The 17,451-nt window shown below is 36.1% G+C and overlaps 1 protein-coding gene and 2 long non-coding RNA genes across 3 annotated transcripts; all 3 read left to right on the top strand.

Moving 5' to 3' along the window:
* The first annotated feature begins 2,025 nt into the window (after positions 1 to 2,025).
* On the top strand, positions 2,026 to 5,356 carry LOC114269281 (uncharacterized). Its single transcript, XM_028210565.2, has 6 exons — positions 2,026 to 2,586; positions 2,808 to 2,948; positions 3,048 to 3,161; positions 3,249 to 3,422; positions 4,532 to 4,647; positions 4,757 to 5,356. Exons 1-6 carry the CDS (start codon positions 2,170 to 2,172, stop codon positions 4,842 to 4,844), a joined length of 1,050 nt encoding a protein of 349 aa, XP_028066366.1. The 5' UTR covers positions 2,026 to 2,169; the 3' UTR covers positions 4,845 to 5,356.
* A 1,034-nt stretch (positions 5,357 to 6,390) lies between these two features.
* LOC114269280 (uncharacterized) lies at positions 6,391 to 10,385 on the top strand. Its single transcript, XR_003631550.2, has 2 exons — positions 6,391 to 6,691; positions 10,109 to 10,385. It is a non-coding gene; the product is annotated as an uncharacterized LOC114269280 (long non-coding RNA).
* A 2,924-nt stretch (positions 10,386 to 13,309) lies between these two features.
* On the top strand, positions 13,310 to 15,885 carry LOC145797214 (uncharacterized). Its single transcript, XR_014338460.1, has 2 exons — positions 13,310 to 13,993; positions 14,102 to 15,885. It is a non-coding gene; the product is annotated as an uncharacterized LOC145797214 (long non-coding RNA).
* Positions 15,886 to 17,451: the final 1,566 nt, after the last annotated feature.

Below are 17,451 nucleotides of genomic sequence, written 5' to 3'. Positions count from 1 at the left end.
GACGAACTCGAAATTGCACTATTTCTAATCTCTTTCTCTAGTCGTTTACGGCATCGGAATTGGTAGAGGAAGCTGCTTCAAGTCCATCAGAAGAGAGCAATAAATGATCGATAACAAAGTAAAGAGAGAGACATTTACGGTTTGGAGAAAGAAAGAGAGAGAAAGAGAGGGAGTGAGTGATTATTTGGAAATGACCGTGGGTTTGGAAAGAGAGAGAGAGATATCACGGTGGCGTTTACAGTTGGTGGCAATGATTGGGACAACGGTGGATGAGTAATGACTCTGATCTTTGACGAGACGATCCGAGACGACTTTGGCGATTACAAGAGAGCGAGTTTAAAGAGAGACAGAGGATTAAGGTTTAGAGAGAGAGAACTCGTGTAAGTTTGTCCTTTTAGATAAAGTATTTAAGCGCTTGGATCTTTAACTACATAAAATTGTGATTTGAATTTATGAATCGAGTATCTTAATTTAAATTAAAAACAAATTAAATTTTAAATTGTTAAAATTAAAAGGGTGAAACACTAATAAATCTCAAAATATGATCTTGTAAACTATTTAATCCTTCCATTTTTTTTTTATAAATCTAAAGGTCCCATTAAAGTGAAAATTATACAAAAGTATAGTTACTTACATGTTTGGGTTTAATTGTTTAGAGATAAAAGTGAATTTCTCTAAATGTAAAATTATACATTTGAGCAATCCACACTAAAGAGGATTTGGATTTTCTAGCCTAGAACAAATCCCACATTACATACAAAAATGTGACATTCCAATAACGTAACACTCTAATGTAATACTCTAAAAAACTTCTTGGTGTACTTTTTCCAAACGTAACAATGTAACACTTCAAAAAAACTCATTAGTGTATTTTTTTCAAATGTAGCACTCTAATGTAACACATAAAAAAAACTCCTTAGCGTACTTTTCCTGAACATAACACTCTAATCAATGTAATCCCAAACGTAACACTTCAATGTAATACACACAAAAATACTAAAAAATTTCTTAATGTAATTTTTTCAAACGTAACACTCATAATTTGAAATTATACATTTGTTTAAAACTTACTACCTAGTTTGGCAACAGGCCGGTTTAGCCAAAAAGTCAAAAAGTTACTAAAAAATTCAAAAAGCCAACAACCCATACCAAAAAGTCAAAGATTCTATTTTCTCTCTACTTTTTGCACATTTTTTCGTAAAAAGCCAAAAAGTCATCCCAAATATATTAGTTTTTTTTAGCTCATATTTTAGCCAAAAAGTTACTAAATTAGTCTGTTCCCAAAGGAGGCCTAAGGAATTTTTGTACTCCTTTTGAAATGGTTTGAAGAATCTCACATTCTTTTGGAATGGTTTGAATAATCTCATATCTTTTTTTTTTTTGAGTGTTACATTTGGAAAAAGTACACTAATGATTTTTTTTTTTTTTGATACATTGGAGTGTTACACTAATGATTTTTTTTAGTCTTATATTAGAGTGTTACATTTGCAAAAAATACACTAATTTTTTTTTTAAGTGTTACATGAGAGTGTTACGTTTGAGTGTTACGGTTTGAAATTAAATATTTGTCCAAAGTTTACTAAAAGATTTTTGTATTCCTTTCGAAATATTTAAAAAATCTCACATCCTTTTAGAATATTTGAGAGATCCTATATTTCAAGTCATTTTTATACTCTTTTTGAAATATTTTCCAAAAGAAAAAAAAGATTCTTATATAAAAATTCATACAAAATTTGATTTTTATAAATTGTGTACATTACATTTCTAGTACAAAAAAAGAAAAAGAAAAGGAAACATAATAAAAAATAAAGATATAATCGTAAATCTAATTTTTAAATAATATTTTAAATATACCTTTCTAAAACCAATGAGACTAATTAGTTTATAAAAAAATTCTTAAAATTAAATAAATTATCATTCTTTAAAATGAAATTTATAAATAATTTTTTCGATAAAAAAAATAAATTTTTTAAATTAAAATTTATTTTAATATAAAGATCAAATATTCTCTCTCTATATATTTTGGGAATTCCTTCTTTCCCCAATAATTATGCACACATTTTATGTGCCAGTATAACAGTACAGGCCACGCTAAAAAGTTTTAACACCAACCAAACCACCATTGAGTTTGGAGAGCAATCAAATTTGACATACATCTCTCTGCCGAACATGGCCGCTACTCTAAACAGCATTACTGCCCAAATCCTCTCTCCTCCACCCACCAAACCCATCACAGAACCAAAGAAACCCAATTCACCTCTCATCACTTTCTCTTCCCAACTCTTCACCAATTCAAACCCATCACTGAATTCAACTCTTTCCACCAAAAAGAGACCCAATTGGGTTGTTTGCTCCGTCACAGAGGACAGGGACGTTGTTACTGTGCAGGACAGCACTTCAAATGATCAACAAGAAGAACCCAATGCTCCAATTGAGACAGAATCTGGGGAAGAAAATCGTGTGCCTTCTGATGGCTCTGAAGATTATGATAAGTTCGTGGGTAGAGCAATTAATGCTTCTATTGTTCTGGGTTTTGGTACTCTTGCAATTACCTACTTGCTCACCATTGATCATGAATACTGGCATGTGAGTTGACCTCGTATTGGATTAGATTTTCTGTGTGTTGATTTTGATGGGTTCCTTTATATTTTGATTGCTCAATTTGTGCACTTTCTTTATTGATATCACAGTTTCTTATTTTCTTTACATGTTTGTTTCCTAATTGTGAATTTATAAGTAGAAAAAAACAAACAAAATTAGTAGACCTAACTCGAGTTTCCCCCACTTTCTCCATTTATTTTGTTCAGGGATGGACACTTTATGAGGTACTGAGGTATGCACCTGAACACAATTGGATTGCCTATGAAGAAGCTCTTAAAACAAATCCGGTACTAGCGAAAATGGTGATTAGTGGGGTTGTCTACTCTGTTGGAGATTGGATTGCACAAGTATGTGTCTCCTAAATATCATTCTCAACTCGATAGTTTATTATAATTCTCAAGTCATTGTTGTCTATTTTTTTTAGTCATGTGCTAATGAATTTGCAGTGTTACGAAGGAAAACCGCTTTTTGAATTTGACCGGATACGCATGTTTAGATCAGGCATTGTTGGGTTCTTGCTCCATGGATCCCTTTCTCATTATTACTACCAATTCTGTGAGGTGATAATTGTGGTTCACATTTTGTTTGATCCGACTAATTTCTTGAATAATTCTGTATTGTCTGAAATCGTTTACTTTTGCTTTCAGGCTCTTTTCCCTTTCGATGATTGGTGGGTGGTCCCTGCAAAAGTTGCCTTTGACCAAACTGCGTGGTCGGCAGTATGGAACAGCATATATTTTGTGGTTTTAGGGTTCTTGCGTTTGGAATCCCCAGCCAATATTTCTAAAGAACTGAAGGCAACATTTTGGCCTATGTTGACTGTAAGAAACTCTTTTGGTTTTCCATCTGTGTAATTTTAAGTCTTTCCTAATCACTCTCGATAATAAGCATGTTTAACATGTTCATGATCTAGTATTAGTTATGTCAGGAGCTCTGTCCCTAAAAACAACTAATTGTCACGGTTGGGTTTGCTGATCTTAAACTCAGTTTCAATCTAAGATCAAGTTGTTTTTAGTTGGGTTTGGGAACAAGCTATTTTAGTAACTTTTAGATTTTTACGAAAAAATGTGCAGAAAAGTAGAGAGAGTGATGTGACAATTTATAGTGACTTTTTGACTTTTTGACTAAAATATGTAGTTGCCAACTCTTGCTTCTCTGCCTACTGCTCTCTCCATAGTCCCTAACCAATGTTACCCAAGGAGAATTGAATAATTACACATAAAGAACTTTATGTTACTAATCAGAAATTTCAGCTAGAGCGAAACACATGAAAAATTTCCCTAATTTGAATTCTAGTTATTGAATTAGACAAACTGTTGTGATACAAGAGGTAGATCAAAATAAATTAAGAAACTTGGTGGAGTTTGTCAAATTAGCAATTAAGAAACTCTGTGGAATATGACTTGTTGGGTAATATTGTTTTTATTTCATGCCTGGATATGGGATGGATTTTTGGTATATGCTTGAGTACTTGGCTTTGTCTCCAAATTCAGTTCATAATTCATTATCAGTATAACCTTCGGAAGGCATATTCCTTCTGAATATATATTGGATAAAATAATGTGGGGTCTGAATAATCTGATATATCTAACAGCAGTTCCATGATTTTATTTCTTTATGTTTACAATGTATCATATAACAATGAAGCCCAAGATCAATTACAATTACATTGAAGTGAAGATTAACATATCATTATTGGAAAGAAATTTCCACAAGGGGAATGAGACTCACACACTAGTGGGTGATTCAAACCCCTGGCCTCTTATATGGTGTAGAGATTTTAGCCAACGAGCTAGCCCGTTTGTTGATTTTAGTTCTTAATTAAAACTCCGGATTACATTAGTTTAAATTCAGTGAAGGTTTAGTAAATCTCTATGTAGTAATCTCATTTGTGATTGTGAAACTTGTTTTATTGTGATTTGCTTGACAGGCAGGGTGGAAGCTTTGGCCTTTTGCTCATTTGATTACCTATGGTGTGATTCCTGTAGAGCAAAGGCTTCTTTGGGTGGATTGTGTGGAACTCATATGGGTTACCATATTATCAACGTGAGTATTCTATGCAACCAACCTGTTTTGTGTGATCGTTAGGTTTAAAAGGGTTTAGATGGTTCAGTACAGATGTTATATCTCTTAACACTGAAAATTTCATCTGTAGTTATTCAAATGAGAAATCAGAAGCTCGAATATCAGAGGCATCAACAGAAGCAAATGCCAGTTCATCAAGCGATTCTCACGAGGCATGATGAAATTGCTGTGAGGCCTCAAAGGATTGGGATATCGTAGGATAGCCCTAGGCTCTCTGCTGATCTTAATTTTTCATAGTTTATGCGCTGCATCATGAAACACTAAGGTACTTTTCTTATGGTAACATTTTGGCAGGAGTGATTAAGTAATTGACTTGAAAGCACCCCCAAGTGAAGTACTTTTCAGTTTTACGACTCAATAGTAGTTGGAAGAGTGATTAGCCAAATCATCATTTCCATTATTGGAAGATGGAGATATGGTGATAGGAAGAACATGATCATAATTGGTGATCTTCCTCCACAGGGATTTTATGTGTAGGTTATGAAACAATAAATCACTTTGAATCATAATACCTTTGTATTTATTTTTATATTTATGTACTTTTCTTTTGGGGTTGGGGAGAAGAGCAAATGTGTTGTAGAACAGGCATGTTAGAAATATGGTAGGGTTTCTTTATTGTTTCCTCGAATTTATTGTATTTTTTATTTTAAATTACTCCAACTTTTCGTTATATGTTCTTTATCTGACTACCATGCAACAAAGATATAGTGTGTTAAAAGATGATATAAGTACATCGTGCTATTTCATCCCTTGGCCAATCATCATGTGAAATATTAAATCGAACATCTTTTGTAATCGTTTTCTAGTATTTGTTCTTGAACATATAGATGGTGGATTCTCTTTTCTTGTGTATTTTGCATGCCATTGTTCAAGTAGCAGTGTTGATCAGAATGACCAAAAGGGTTTGGTTGGGCTTAACCTACGTGTGCAGGCTCAACTTAATAACTCATATTCGATTTGAAAATGTTAAGACTAGTCACTTAAGTAGTATAATTTTAATTTTAAATTTGATTATAATTTGAGTTATACTTTGCCTGCTCGAATTAAATTCAAATATATATTTTTTTTAAATGGAAAATTCAGACAAAGATTAGGCAGAAGTTTTCACAACGCAAAATTTTCAAATTTAATTGCTAATATATATAAAATTATATATAACAAACCTAAAATATTATAAATTGTAGATTATTTTCTTGTCATCAAATTAAATCATATTGTATTTTTTTTTTTAAAAAAAAGAGTGAAACCTTGAATTGAATCCTCTATTGGGAAATCACATGCTGCACATGTGGTTAAGGGTCAGTTTGGCATACAACTAAAAGAATTATATTTTTAAAAAAAAAATGTTTTTGTCTCTAGTATTTTAAAAAAAATTATTTATATATCAATTTTTTTAAACAATATTTTGAGGTCTATTTTGCTTAGACAAATCTAAAAAATTAAAAAAATAAACTAAAGACAACAAAAAGCTAAAAAAAAAACTAAAAAAATATTTTGTGCTTTTTTTTTGGTCACATCTGAACTTTTTTTTTTTCAAAATTTTTATTTATTTATTTTTAAACTCAAAAATTTATATTATTTTTTTAATACCAAAAACATTTTTGAAAAAAACCCCAAAAAAATCACTAAAAAAAAAACACCCGACAAAAGCGCGCGGGCTACAATTTGTGCATAAAAACGGCCACCCTGTCTTTTGGACTATTTGTAGAGAGAGAGAGAGAGAGAGAGAGAGAGGTCTGGTATCGTCTCCTCCTCCTCTAAACCCTAGATCGTGATCTGCAATTCAATCAATCAATCAATCAATCAATCTCGATTGACATATTAATGGCGAAGCTTGAACCTCTGGAGGAACCGAGTCAGCAGCAGAAGCAGAAGACGAAGACGAAGAGGAACCATGGATCTACCAAGTTCTTCGTATTCGTAGACTACCTCTTCCTACTCATATTTATCGGTTTCCTCTGCTTCATACTCTTCAAAATGATCGGCATTTGATTATTTCCTTGAGGTGATTGTCCACCCCTTCTTCTTCTTCTTCTTCTTCTTCTACTGTGCTAAATTCTAATTTTGAATATTGTAATACCCATTTGCATATTGGGGCTATTCATTAACTAATTTGGATGCCATTTAATGTAATGCGTTTATCTAAATGGGATTATGTGTATGTGAACTCTGTGAGATCTTTGCTATGCAAAACCTCAATTCAATTTTGTCAAATTTTAAAATTTTAATTATTAAGCTATTAAAAATTTCACATGTCATTATCTTTTGCAATAACTGGTCTAGATATAAATTTATGGGTAAATTACAGCAGATCTCCTCAACTAGTCTTTTTAGACTTTGCCACCTTCATGTTTAAAACCCACGGGTCAATCCCTCCAAGTATCATTTTGTGATACTAAACCCCTTTCATTACTAAGTTGTTAAGTTTTCGGACAGAAAGATGTCATGTATGTGGCACATGATACGAAATACCCCTAATTTCACTCTTGCATGTTAACTTATAACCAAACATAACCTTTTAGTTACATATGTGTGTGTATCTCCTTCTAGTATATTATGTGCGGCTCTCCTTCTGGGTGGACGGTGTGTCAGGTTAGATCTTAATCAAAATAGTATCCAATTAGTATACATTAATGTGTGTTTGGCAAGGAAAATATTGAGGACACACCTAACCTTTGGTATAATGTACAAAGTGGTGGTCCCAAGATTTGAACCCATGACCTCAAGGTTATTAGACTAAATCTTAACCATTGAACCAATGGTCACCCCTGAGTTAGGTCTTAACCATTGATCTTAATCATTTAAATAATTATTAAAATATTATTTAATACAGCCAACCGACTTCTCATAAGTCTATATAATTATTTGAATATTATTCAAATGTATCTTAGGTTCATCAAGCTTCACAAATTGGTTGGAATTCATGTAAAAGATCAATCTATTTTCTCTATCCAAATTTCAATGCTTTTAGCCATATTATTATTATTTTTTAATATGGCTTCATGTCAAGTCAATCAAGTGAACTATATTATTTGTTTATTACAAAAGTTTTTCAACTTGTGATTTAGAAATGGTTTTTCGACATGAGACTGGATTGAATTTTATGAAGGACATTACGTTGTGATTTACTAATGTTTTTTCGACATGAGACTGGATTGAATTTTATGAACGACATTACGACATGAGACTGGATTGAATTTTATGAACGACATTACGTGGTTTGGGGGGGGGGGGGGGGGGGGGTAACAAAAGCACAAAGTGTACTTTTCAAAATTTTGAGGGGTGGCAGATTGAGTTTTGGAGGGGCCATTACACAGGGTTCAACATTATTTGAAAGGTAACCCTTGTACAAAAGTGGGAAACCCCCATAATCTCTCCCTTCCCTCTGCCTCTGTCTGTGTAGTTGAGAAAAATATTGAAGCATTGGGCTGAGATGGGCCAAGAAGCCCAAAACCATGCGTACAGGACACGTTTTTGTACCTTTGATTATGTTGGATCACTTCCATTAATTGTTGGTTCTTGTAAAAAATCTTGGAATGGTTTATGGATTTTGGTATATTGTCCATGTCTTTGAAATGTCGGGAGGTTAGAAAATTTAATTACATTTTTTCATGGATATGGACCGTCGATATTGGAACTTCTTGCAATAAGGGAACTTGAGTGGTTGTAAATTAAGAATTTTAAGTCATAGGGAACATTAGATTCTTGCCAAAGGGAAATGGCATGCACATGAATCTTTTTCCTTCTTTTATGCATGTTTGAGTTCAATTGGAAATAAGATGAGGGAAATTCGTTTAAGGTTGTTTGTCCTTGTATGGAATAGACCAATTAATGGATGGAGAAGTTGTTAGATTCATGTTGAAGATGCCAAAAAAGGACAATAAAAGGCCAAAAAGAGCACGCTTTGAGGCCATAAGAAAATACATGATTGTTGTGCATTTAATTGGAAAATATGACTATACAACTCAGAAGAGGGATCCATGTAGCTGATATTAAATAGTTGGACAATGTTTTGTTGGGTGGAGTTGTGCATATCTAAGAGCTTCATTAAATGTTTATGGAATGGTTTCTTTTGTGAGAATATTAGGTTAGGTTTATATATATAGTAGTGTATATTGCCTATATATATGGCAGTGTTTCTTTTTTCTATATGGCGGTGTTTTCTTTTCTTTTTTAGTCTTAGGGTTAGGATTACTATATAATCATATGTATTCTTTGTACTATGACACAATTGAATATACAGTTTCATTCAGAAAACTTACATGGTATCAAAGTTGTGTTCAGAATCCTAATCTTTGATTTTTGGTTCGAAGTTTCTTTTTCTGGTTGATCGATTGAAGCTCTAATCTCAGATTCCTGGTTCATCAATCAAAGCTTTTTGCCAGGTCGTGACATCAAGCTGTTCTCTCGCTCGACTTCTTTCGTTCTTTGGTTCATTCCATCTAAAGGTGTCACTTAGTTGTTCAACCCTCTAGCATCATCTGGTTCGTTGGAAGTTGAGTCGACCCATCTTCTTCTGTTTATCATGATCCATCGAGTAGTTTGATGCATCTTGCTTTTTTGAGTCTCGGTTTGATCGCTTGCCCATCTGGGTGAGTTGGCTGGTTCAGTTAGGTCGAGAGACCGAAATTCTGTGGCCCTCTTCTCACAATTGCTCTGTTTGTCTCTCTCTTTCTGTTCGTGATTCTCTGATGAGGATTAAAAAAAAAAAAAAAACTTATTTATAGTTTGGCCCATATGTTATTTAATTATTATACTTCAACCTGTTAGTCAATTGGTTTATTACAATGTCAGATGATAAGATTGTTAGGCCCGAAAATAGGTCATTGGTTTTAGATAAGTGTGCCTTTTGTCATTGGAAGGGTCATTAGAAGTATCACTGTCCCAAGAAGGGATGTCTGTCTGCCTCGTTTTCTCAGCAGTCTCAGACCCAGTTTTGCCCTTCTTCTCTGAGTAATTTTCAAGCTCCCGCTGCTTATAGTGCATCCACTCTTGTTCTTGATCCTTATTTGGTTTCCTTGAGTGCTCCGATTGCTCATTTTCGGCATATATTGTCTACTTTCCAACCCTTCCTATCTGCCTCAGTTGTTTCTTCTCTTTATTCAAGTTTGCTTAGGTCTTCTTTAGGTATCTCTTAATCTGTCTTTGATTTTTTTACTCTGGTGCCTCTCATTATACGACTCCCTATCTTTCCTTACTCCAAAATTGTACTCTTCCTCCATTTCCTATTACTCTCAATGTTGCTAATGGGTCTGGTATGTCTGTTATATCTATTGGGTCTGTCTTACCGTCTGCTATGTCTGTTGTCTCTATTCCATCCGTCTTATATGCTCCTCAGTTATCTGTCAGTTTATTACCTGTCAGTCAACTTGATGCCTTCAGTTTTGATGTTATTTTTTCTTTTTCTATTTGTTCTGTGCAGGATTGGATGTCTAAGCAGCAGATTGGGACTAGCTATAGAATTGGAGACCTTTATGTGGTGGAGAGCTCGCATCTACCAATGATTACTTCTCCGACTGCCTTTTCCTCTTTTCAATTAGATTTTTTGTCAAGTCTTTTCTATTTGTGGTATTCTAGATTAGGGCATTTGTGTGACATCCCTGTTCTGTATTATGCTAATTGGTCCTTAAGTTGTTTATGGTTATGTGTTTAGCCTGGTTTTGTATGCCATTATGTGAAAATATGTGATTTTGAATTTCTATCTGTTCACCGTAGGAATATCTGTTTGATTTTACCGCTTCGGGAATTAAATTGAAGGCCTTATTGGCCACAGAACCCGAAATCGATTACGCCATTGTGGTTGGCATAATTTTTAGAGCCTACAGTGAAATTTAATTAGAAATTGATTCGGGTCAGATTAAGTTGATTAAATTGATAATTTAGTGCCCAATTGTTTATTATTATTATTTTGGAATAGTGGGGTTTGATGTAAAAGGGCACTACACCCTCAATTCCTTCCCTTATGTGGCTTGGCTGATTAAACTCTCTAGAGAGAGTGAGAGACCCGAAATTGAGAGAGAAAGGGGGAAATCATCTGAGTTTGCTCTTGAAGCTTTGGAGTCTTGAAGGCTAGCTCAAGAATTAACCATAGATTGTGAGGATCAAGCTCCTAGGTGAGTGATTCTTGGATTATAATTGTAATTTTGTGCATGTCCAAGCTATCTTGATGATCAAGAACAAGATTGTAATGAAGTTGAGTTGTGTTGTTGAATTGAAGCTTAATATGTGCATGCATGTAAGAAATACTTCGAAATTTGCATGTTTGAGCACAAATGTGTATAACCCATGTGAAATATTAAAGGAAACTCATGTCTTGGTCACCATTTGTGTTATCTAAGTTGAGAATATGGCTAATCCATCACATGCATGTACAAATTGAGAAGATATGAGCTTTGAATGCATGAAATGGTTACATTGGTAATGAGTTGGTGGAAAATGAGCCATGCATGTAAATAAATTATGAAATTGAGCTTCAATATGTTGTAATTCTATGTTTGTACCATGTTAATACATGATTATGTGAAGTTTGGGCCGAAATCATGCATTTAGAGCCTTTGAATGTCGAGATGAAGCTCAAGAACTCAATCTGGAAAACCCAGATTTTTGATGTCCGCTCGAGCGGGTTGAGTGACGCTCGAGCGAAGAAATCGAGCTCCCAGCATTTTCTGCAGACATGGTTCCCGCTCGAGCGGGGAAGTTGACGCTCGAGCGAGGAGCTATGTAGACAGGCAGTACGCTCGAGCGGCCGAGTTCACGCTCGAGCTGGAATTGAAGGCAACCAGTACTTTTGCAGACCTAAGGGTCCGCTCGAGCGGGGACCCTATTTTCTGAAATCATGTTTTTGCATTTTGTGTTCTGTTTTCCGTTCTCTTTCACTTGCAAGCACTCTTAGGCATATGTTAAGCATTGTAAATGAGTTAATGAGATAATAATAAAGCCTAAAGAGGAATATGTGAATTACAGAACAGATTGAACTGTTAATGACCCTTTTGTGTTCATGAAACGTGTAGGGTCAAGCTCCAGGGCAAATCCACAAGCCGATCACTGTGAGTAATATCGATATTTGAATGCTTGTAAATGTCCAATTGTTTACTCCCTTTGAAGCTTTATGAATTGCTAACTGGGATTGTAGGATTGTGGACGTAAGTCTGATATGAACGCATAAATGGACCCAAGGTCGTTTCGATAAGCATAAATGGGCCAAAGGCCGTTTTGAAATGAATGAGTGGGCCAAAGGCCGTTTGAAATGAATGAGTGGGCCAAAGGCCGTTTTGAAATGAATGAGTGGACCGAAGGTCGTTTGACATATATGAATGGACCTAAGGTCGTTTCGACGTGAACGAATGGACCGAAGGTCGTTTCGATATGAATAAATGGACCGAAGGTCGTTTGGATAGAAATAAATGGACCTAAGGTCGTTTTGACATGAATGAGTGGGCCGAAGGCCGTTTTGACACGAATGTATGGGCCGAAGGCCGTTTTGACGTAAACGAACGGGCCGAAGGCCATTTTGACATAAATGAACGGGCCGAAGGCCGTTTTGACATAAATGAATGGGCCGAAGGCCGTTTTGACATGAATGGAAATTTAAATGGGCCAAGGGCCAGAATGTTTAGAACTACAGTCACTTGGTTTGAATTTCATATAGTTATATATCTGTTAAATGGAAATATGAATTGGGCCTAAGGCCGTTTGGAACATGTTGATCTACATCGTTATGTAACTTCTGTATTTGATTTGATATTATTCACTGGGCTTTCGCTCACGCTCATTCATGTGTTTGTAGGTGAGCCAAGAGAAGTCCAGACCCAGCCTCAGAGAAGTCTGTATGGAACCACTAAGGTTTTGAGAGAGTCAGCCCTTGTGCCTCACGCATGAGACCCGCCTTCGCCTTTTTGTTGTGTATTTGCATTTTGTCAGGTTGGCGAAGTTTTGTATATGTCTGCTTATAGTTTTTATGGGTTGACTTAGTTTTGGATGATCCTGTCTGTACAGAACCTATATCACTATGTTTCTGTTGTGAGTTATTAACGTACATATGTATGGTTTGTTTTGATGTGCCATGTAAGCACAGCTCTATGGACAAAGTTTTAAATTGCTTCCGTTTGGCCCCCATTAACTCTGTTAAAATATGCTTGGTTTGGTTTGAGGCCGTAGGTAATCTTAGGATTACTGGCCGGTTACGTCCTTAACCCATGGGGGCGGGTTCGGGTCGTGACAATTTGTCCGCTGACCGCTTACGGTGTTTAGCTCAGTCCGATATATTGGGTAAAGTTTCTCTTAGTCAACTTAACAAGAGTCAAGGCTGTAAACTTGCCAAAATGACAGTCTTACTGATGTCTGGGGTCCTTCTCCTGTTCTCACTGAAGAGTGTTCTACATACTATGTGTCATTTGTTGATGACTGCACTCGTTATACTTGGATTTATCTCATGACTCATAAGTATGACTTTTACCAGATATACTGTACTTTTCAGTCTATGGTCACTACACAATTTGGATCTACTATTAAATTATTACGGTTTGACTTGGGTGGGGAATATTTTAAAACTAAGTTCTGTGAGTATTTGGCCAATTTAGGTACCATCCACCAGACTTTCTGTACTGATACAACTGCCCAAAATGGTCGCGCTAAACGTAAACATCGTCATCTCCTTGAGATAGTTAGGTCTCTCCTTCTCTCTGTCTCTGTTTCGGCTCCGTTTTGGGGTGAGGTAATTCTTATTTCTACTTTTCTTTTCCATCGTATGCCTACTTTCTTTTTCTCTGGTTGGTCTCCTTATGAGGCTCTATTTTCTCAATTTCCCAATTACTCCATCGTTTGTGTGTTTGGGTCTACTTGTTTTATCTTTTTACCCTGTAAAGATAAGACCAAACTATTATGACCCTGTTTTTCGTCGCCTATATGTCTCCCACCATGTTGCCTTTCTTGAACGTCTACCTTACTTTCAACTTCCTCCTCTCACAGCCCTAGTTTCCAAAGAGGATTTGGTTCATATTGATTCATTTCCTTCTAAGGTCCCTCTTGATAAGTACATTTTACTTGTTCCCCATGAGCTTGTTTTGTCTTCTCTTTGTCCCATCCCACCTGATGAGTCCCTTTCCCCTGACCCCCATGAGTCTATTTCCTCTTCTCCTCCTCGTCTTTCCCCACCTGCACCTACTCTTTCTCCTCCTCCTCCTCCTCCTCTTACTCCTTATCCTCTTCCGTTGTTAGTCTATGCTCATCACACGACTCTTTTTCCACCACATTGTCTCTACCCCTGCCGTTGATCCCCTTACTTCTAGCGACTCTTATCTTGCTAACTGTAAGTATCCTCTTCGTATCCGTAAATAAATAGTCAAATTTGATTTTGCTAAAGCATGTTTTTATCCTTCATACTGTATTTTTTTGTCTACTATTCACTCTTTTTTAGAATACCAGTCTTACAAGGATGCTTGTCAGGATTCTAATTGGGTTCGAGCTATGGAGGATGAACTGTCTGTTTTGCAGAAGACTACTACTTGGGAGTTAGTTCCGTTGCCTGCCGGCAAAAATCTTGTTGGTTGCAAATGGGTCTATAAAGTCGAGACTCACTCTGATGGTTCTCTTGAGCGCTACAAAGCTCACCTGGTTGCCAAAGGTTTCTCTCAGGAGTATGGTATTGATTATGAGGAGACCTTTGTCCCTGTTGCCAAGATGACTACTGTTCGTATTTTGATTTTTGTTGCTATTAGATGGATGTTAAGAATGTCTTTCTTAATGGCCATCTTATTGAGGCGGTTTACATGCGTTTTCTCCCTGGCCTTCACTATTCTTTTGGATAGGTTTGTCGTGTTTGGTGTGCTCTGTATGGTCTGAAGCAATCTCCTTATGCTTGGTATGATCGCTTTCAGACTGCTGTTACTGAGTTTGGGTTTCATCCTTTTGCCCAGGACTCTGCTTTGTTTCTCCTCCACGCCTCTATTGGTTTTGTTGCCTTATTACTGTATGCGGATGATATGATTATTACTGGTTTTGATTCTTCTGCTATCTCTAAGGTCAAGCAACATCTCTTCTGCACCTTCGAAATGAAGAATTTGGGCCCATTGCGGTATTTTATTAGTCTTCAGGTGGCTTTTTCTCCCAAGGATTACTTTCTATCTCAGGCCAAGTATGCTAATGAAGTTATTCACCGTACCGGTCTTATTGACACTAAGATTGCTAATACCTCCATTGAGCTTAATGTGAAACTTAACACTACTTATGGTGTTCCTCTGCCTGATCCTACTTTATATCAAGAGTTCATGCGTTGTTTGGTCTATCTGATGGTTAGTCAGTTCGTTTCTGCTCCTCGTTCTACACATTGGACTGCTTTGTTTCGAATTCTTCACCATTTTCGCGGTACTATTTTCCAAGGATTGTTGTTGTCATTTACTTCTTCCTTGGCTTTAGTAGCCTATGCTGATGCTGATGTTGATGCTGATTGGGCTAGTAATGTTACAGATCATAAGTCCACTTCTGGTTTTTGTATGTTTTTTTGGTGATTCCTTGATTTCTTGGAAAAGCAAGAAACAAACTGTTGTTTCCCATTCTACTGCCGAAGCTGAGTACCATGCTATGGCTCATGCTACTGCTGAAGTTGTCTGGCTTCATTGTCTTCTCTCTAACTTGGCCGTCCCTCAGTCTTTTCTGACCTCCCTCTATTGTGATAATTGTAGTGCTATTCAAATTGTCCATAACATTGTCTTCCATGAGCGAACAAAGCACATTTAGATTGATTGTCACTTTGTTCGTAAGCATTTGCAATCTGGCTTTATGTTGCTTCCTTCCGTCTCTTTGGCTTTGCAACTTGTTGATTTCTTTACGAAGACTCACACCATTGCTCGGTTTCAGTTTCTTCTTGGCAAACTCTCAGTATTTTATGCTAAAACACCTTGAGTTTGAGCGTGGATGTGAGAATATTAGGGTAGGTTTATATATATGGTAGTGTATATTGTCTATATATATGGCATTGTTTCCTTTTCCTATATGAGAGTGTTTCCTTTCCTTAATCTTAGGGCTAGGATTACTATATAATCAGATGTATTCTTTGTATTATGACACAATTGAATATACAGTTTCATTCATAAAACTTACATCTTGTACAAACAAGAAGCCAATGACTTTGCGAATAGCTTCGCAGCTGTAATGAATTTGAGATTCTCTCTATATAAAGGATAGACTGTTAAATTTTTGTAATTGGCAATCACATTTAACAAAACTCCTTTTAATAGTAATTTTATTCACTGTTTTGTTTCGGTGAGGTTATGAGAGTGTTTAGTTAGTGAGTCTATAAGAGTGTTTAGATGCGAATCTAACCTGAATTATGTTTTTGTTTGCCACTTCGCCGACTATGTACTGGGATCGAGCTTGCGGAGGTCTAGGGGGCAGCACCCTATGGTGTGTTCAGGGCAACGCCCACGTAGGGTCGAGGGGCATCGCCACCGAAGCCAAAGTTGTTTGACCGCTCAAGCGGTCATTTGTGCGCTCGAGAGGTGAATAGGAGCACTCAGTATCTCTGCTTGCAAACTGAACTTTTGGGAAGCAAGTTTTATTGCTCTAGCAGTGAAAGTTGCGTTCGAGTGGTCGGCCTACATGTTTTGCATCGCTTTTACTAACACCGCTTGAGATGGTGAAGTGTGCGCTCGAGCGATATTTGCGATTCAGTTTACTATAAAGTACGCAGTTTGCTGTTTTTAGGGTTTAAATCGTCTAGAATCTTAGAGAGAAAGAAAAGACAAAGTGTTTTCTATCGGAGCCTGTTTTGTATAAGTTTACTTGGTGTATAAAAGGTGATTGATTGATCAACGAACTACAGATTGTCAAACATCAAGGGTTGTTCTTATTATTTTGTTCACAAAAGAGGTGTTTTTCCGTGGATTCCGGAAAACTTGGGCTTGAAGCTTTGGTGGATTTCGGAGTGGCTCATTGTCGTGGATTCAATATCAGCATTGTGGATTCAACGTTGGGTAAGACAATTCTGAGATAAAGATGGTGGTGGAAGAGGCACATCTGGGTCGGTTCAATTTGGACATGGATTAGTTAGGTAATTAAGGGTATACTTGTGTAATTCTTTTTTATTTTCTTAGTAAATTGTTTTGTGGTTTTTGCCTGTGGTATTTTATCACAATTGGATGTGCTCCAATTGTGATTTTTTTCACGTTAAATCATTGTGTCGATTTGTTTTTGATTGTTTGATTGTGATTATTTTTCATTGTTTGAAATTGAAACATAATCGCAAATAAATATCTTGGAGATTTTAGATCTTTCATAGACTTTTCGCATTGACATTGTCATCTATTCTGTTGTTAACATGTGAAATTGACCTACTTGTTCGTTGTCATCTTCCCAGAATTCTTGGTGGCATGACAGTTCCCAACTATCTGATTTCACTAAAGTTGGTGAATTCTCATCAACAAGAAACCGTTCTCCTTTTTGGATCTCTGGCTTAATCAAAGACAATAACTTGTATGTTAAAGACTTGTTGGGGTGACTTGTTATCAGTTATCTTCCAAGAAAATGCTAGGAAATTTTTTTTAGCATATTGTTACCTAGAAAAAGCTAAATATTATCTTTCATATTGGTAAATTTATAAAACTGTATCTAAAGTGGGCTCCAAAGCCCCAGTTTCTTTCACTTTTGTCATCACAATTACCCTATGAGTATTGCATGGTAAGAGATAAATGGGTGCATATGCTTAATCTGGAATGTGACTTTCTGAAAAGCAGAGGAGCTTGAAATTTCTTTTCAACAATATACTCAGCT

Source organism: Camellia sinensis, chromosome 8 (assembly GCF_055761805.1).
Source record: "Camellia sinensis isolate YWXY chromosome 8, ASM5576180v1, whole genome shotgun sequence".
In the NCBI taxonomy this organism is placed as follows: domain Eukaryota; kingdom Viridiplantae; phylum Streptophyta; class Magnoliopsida; order Ericales; family Theaceae; genus Camellia; species Camellia sinensis.
This window is presented reverse-complemented; position numbering and strand designations above follow the sequence as displayed.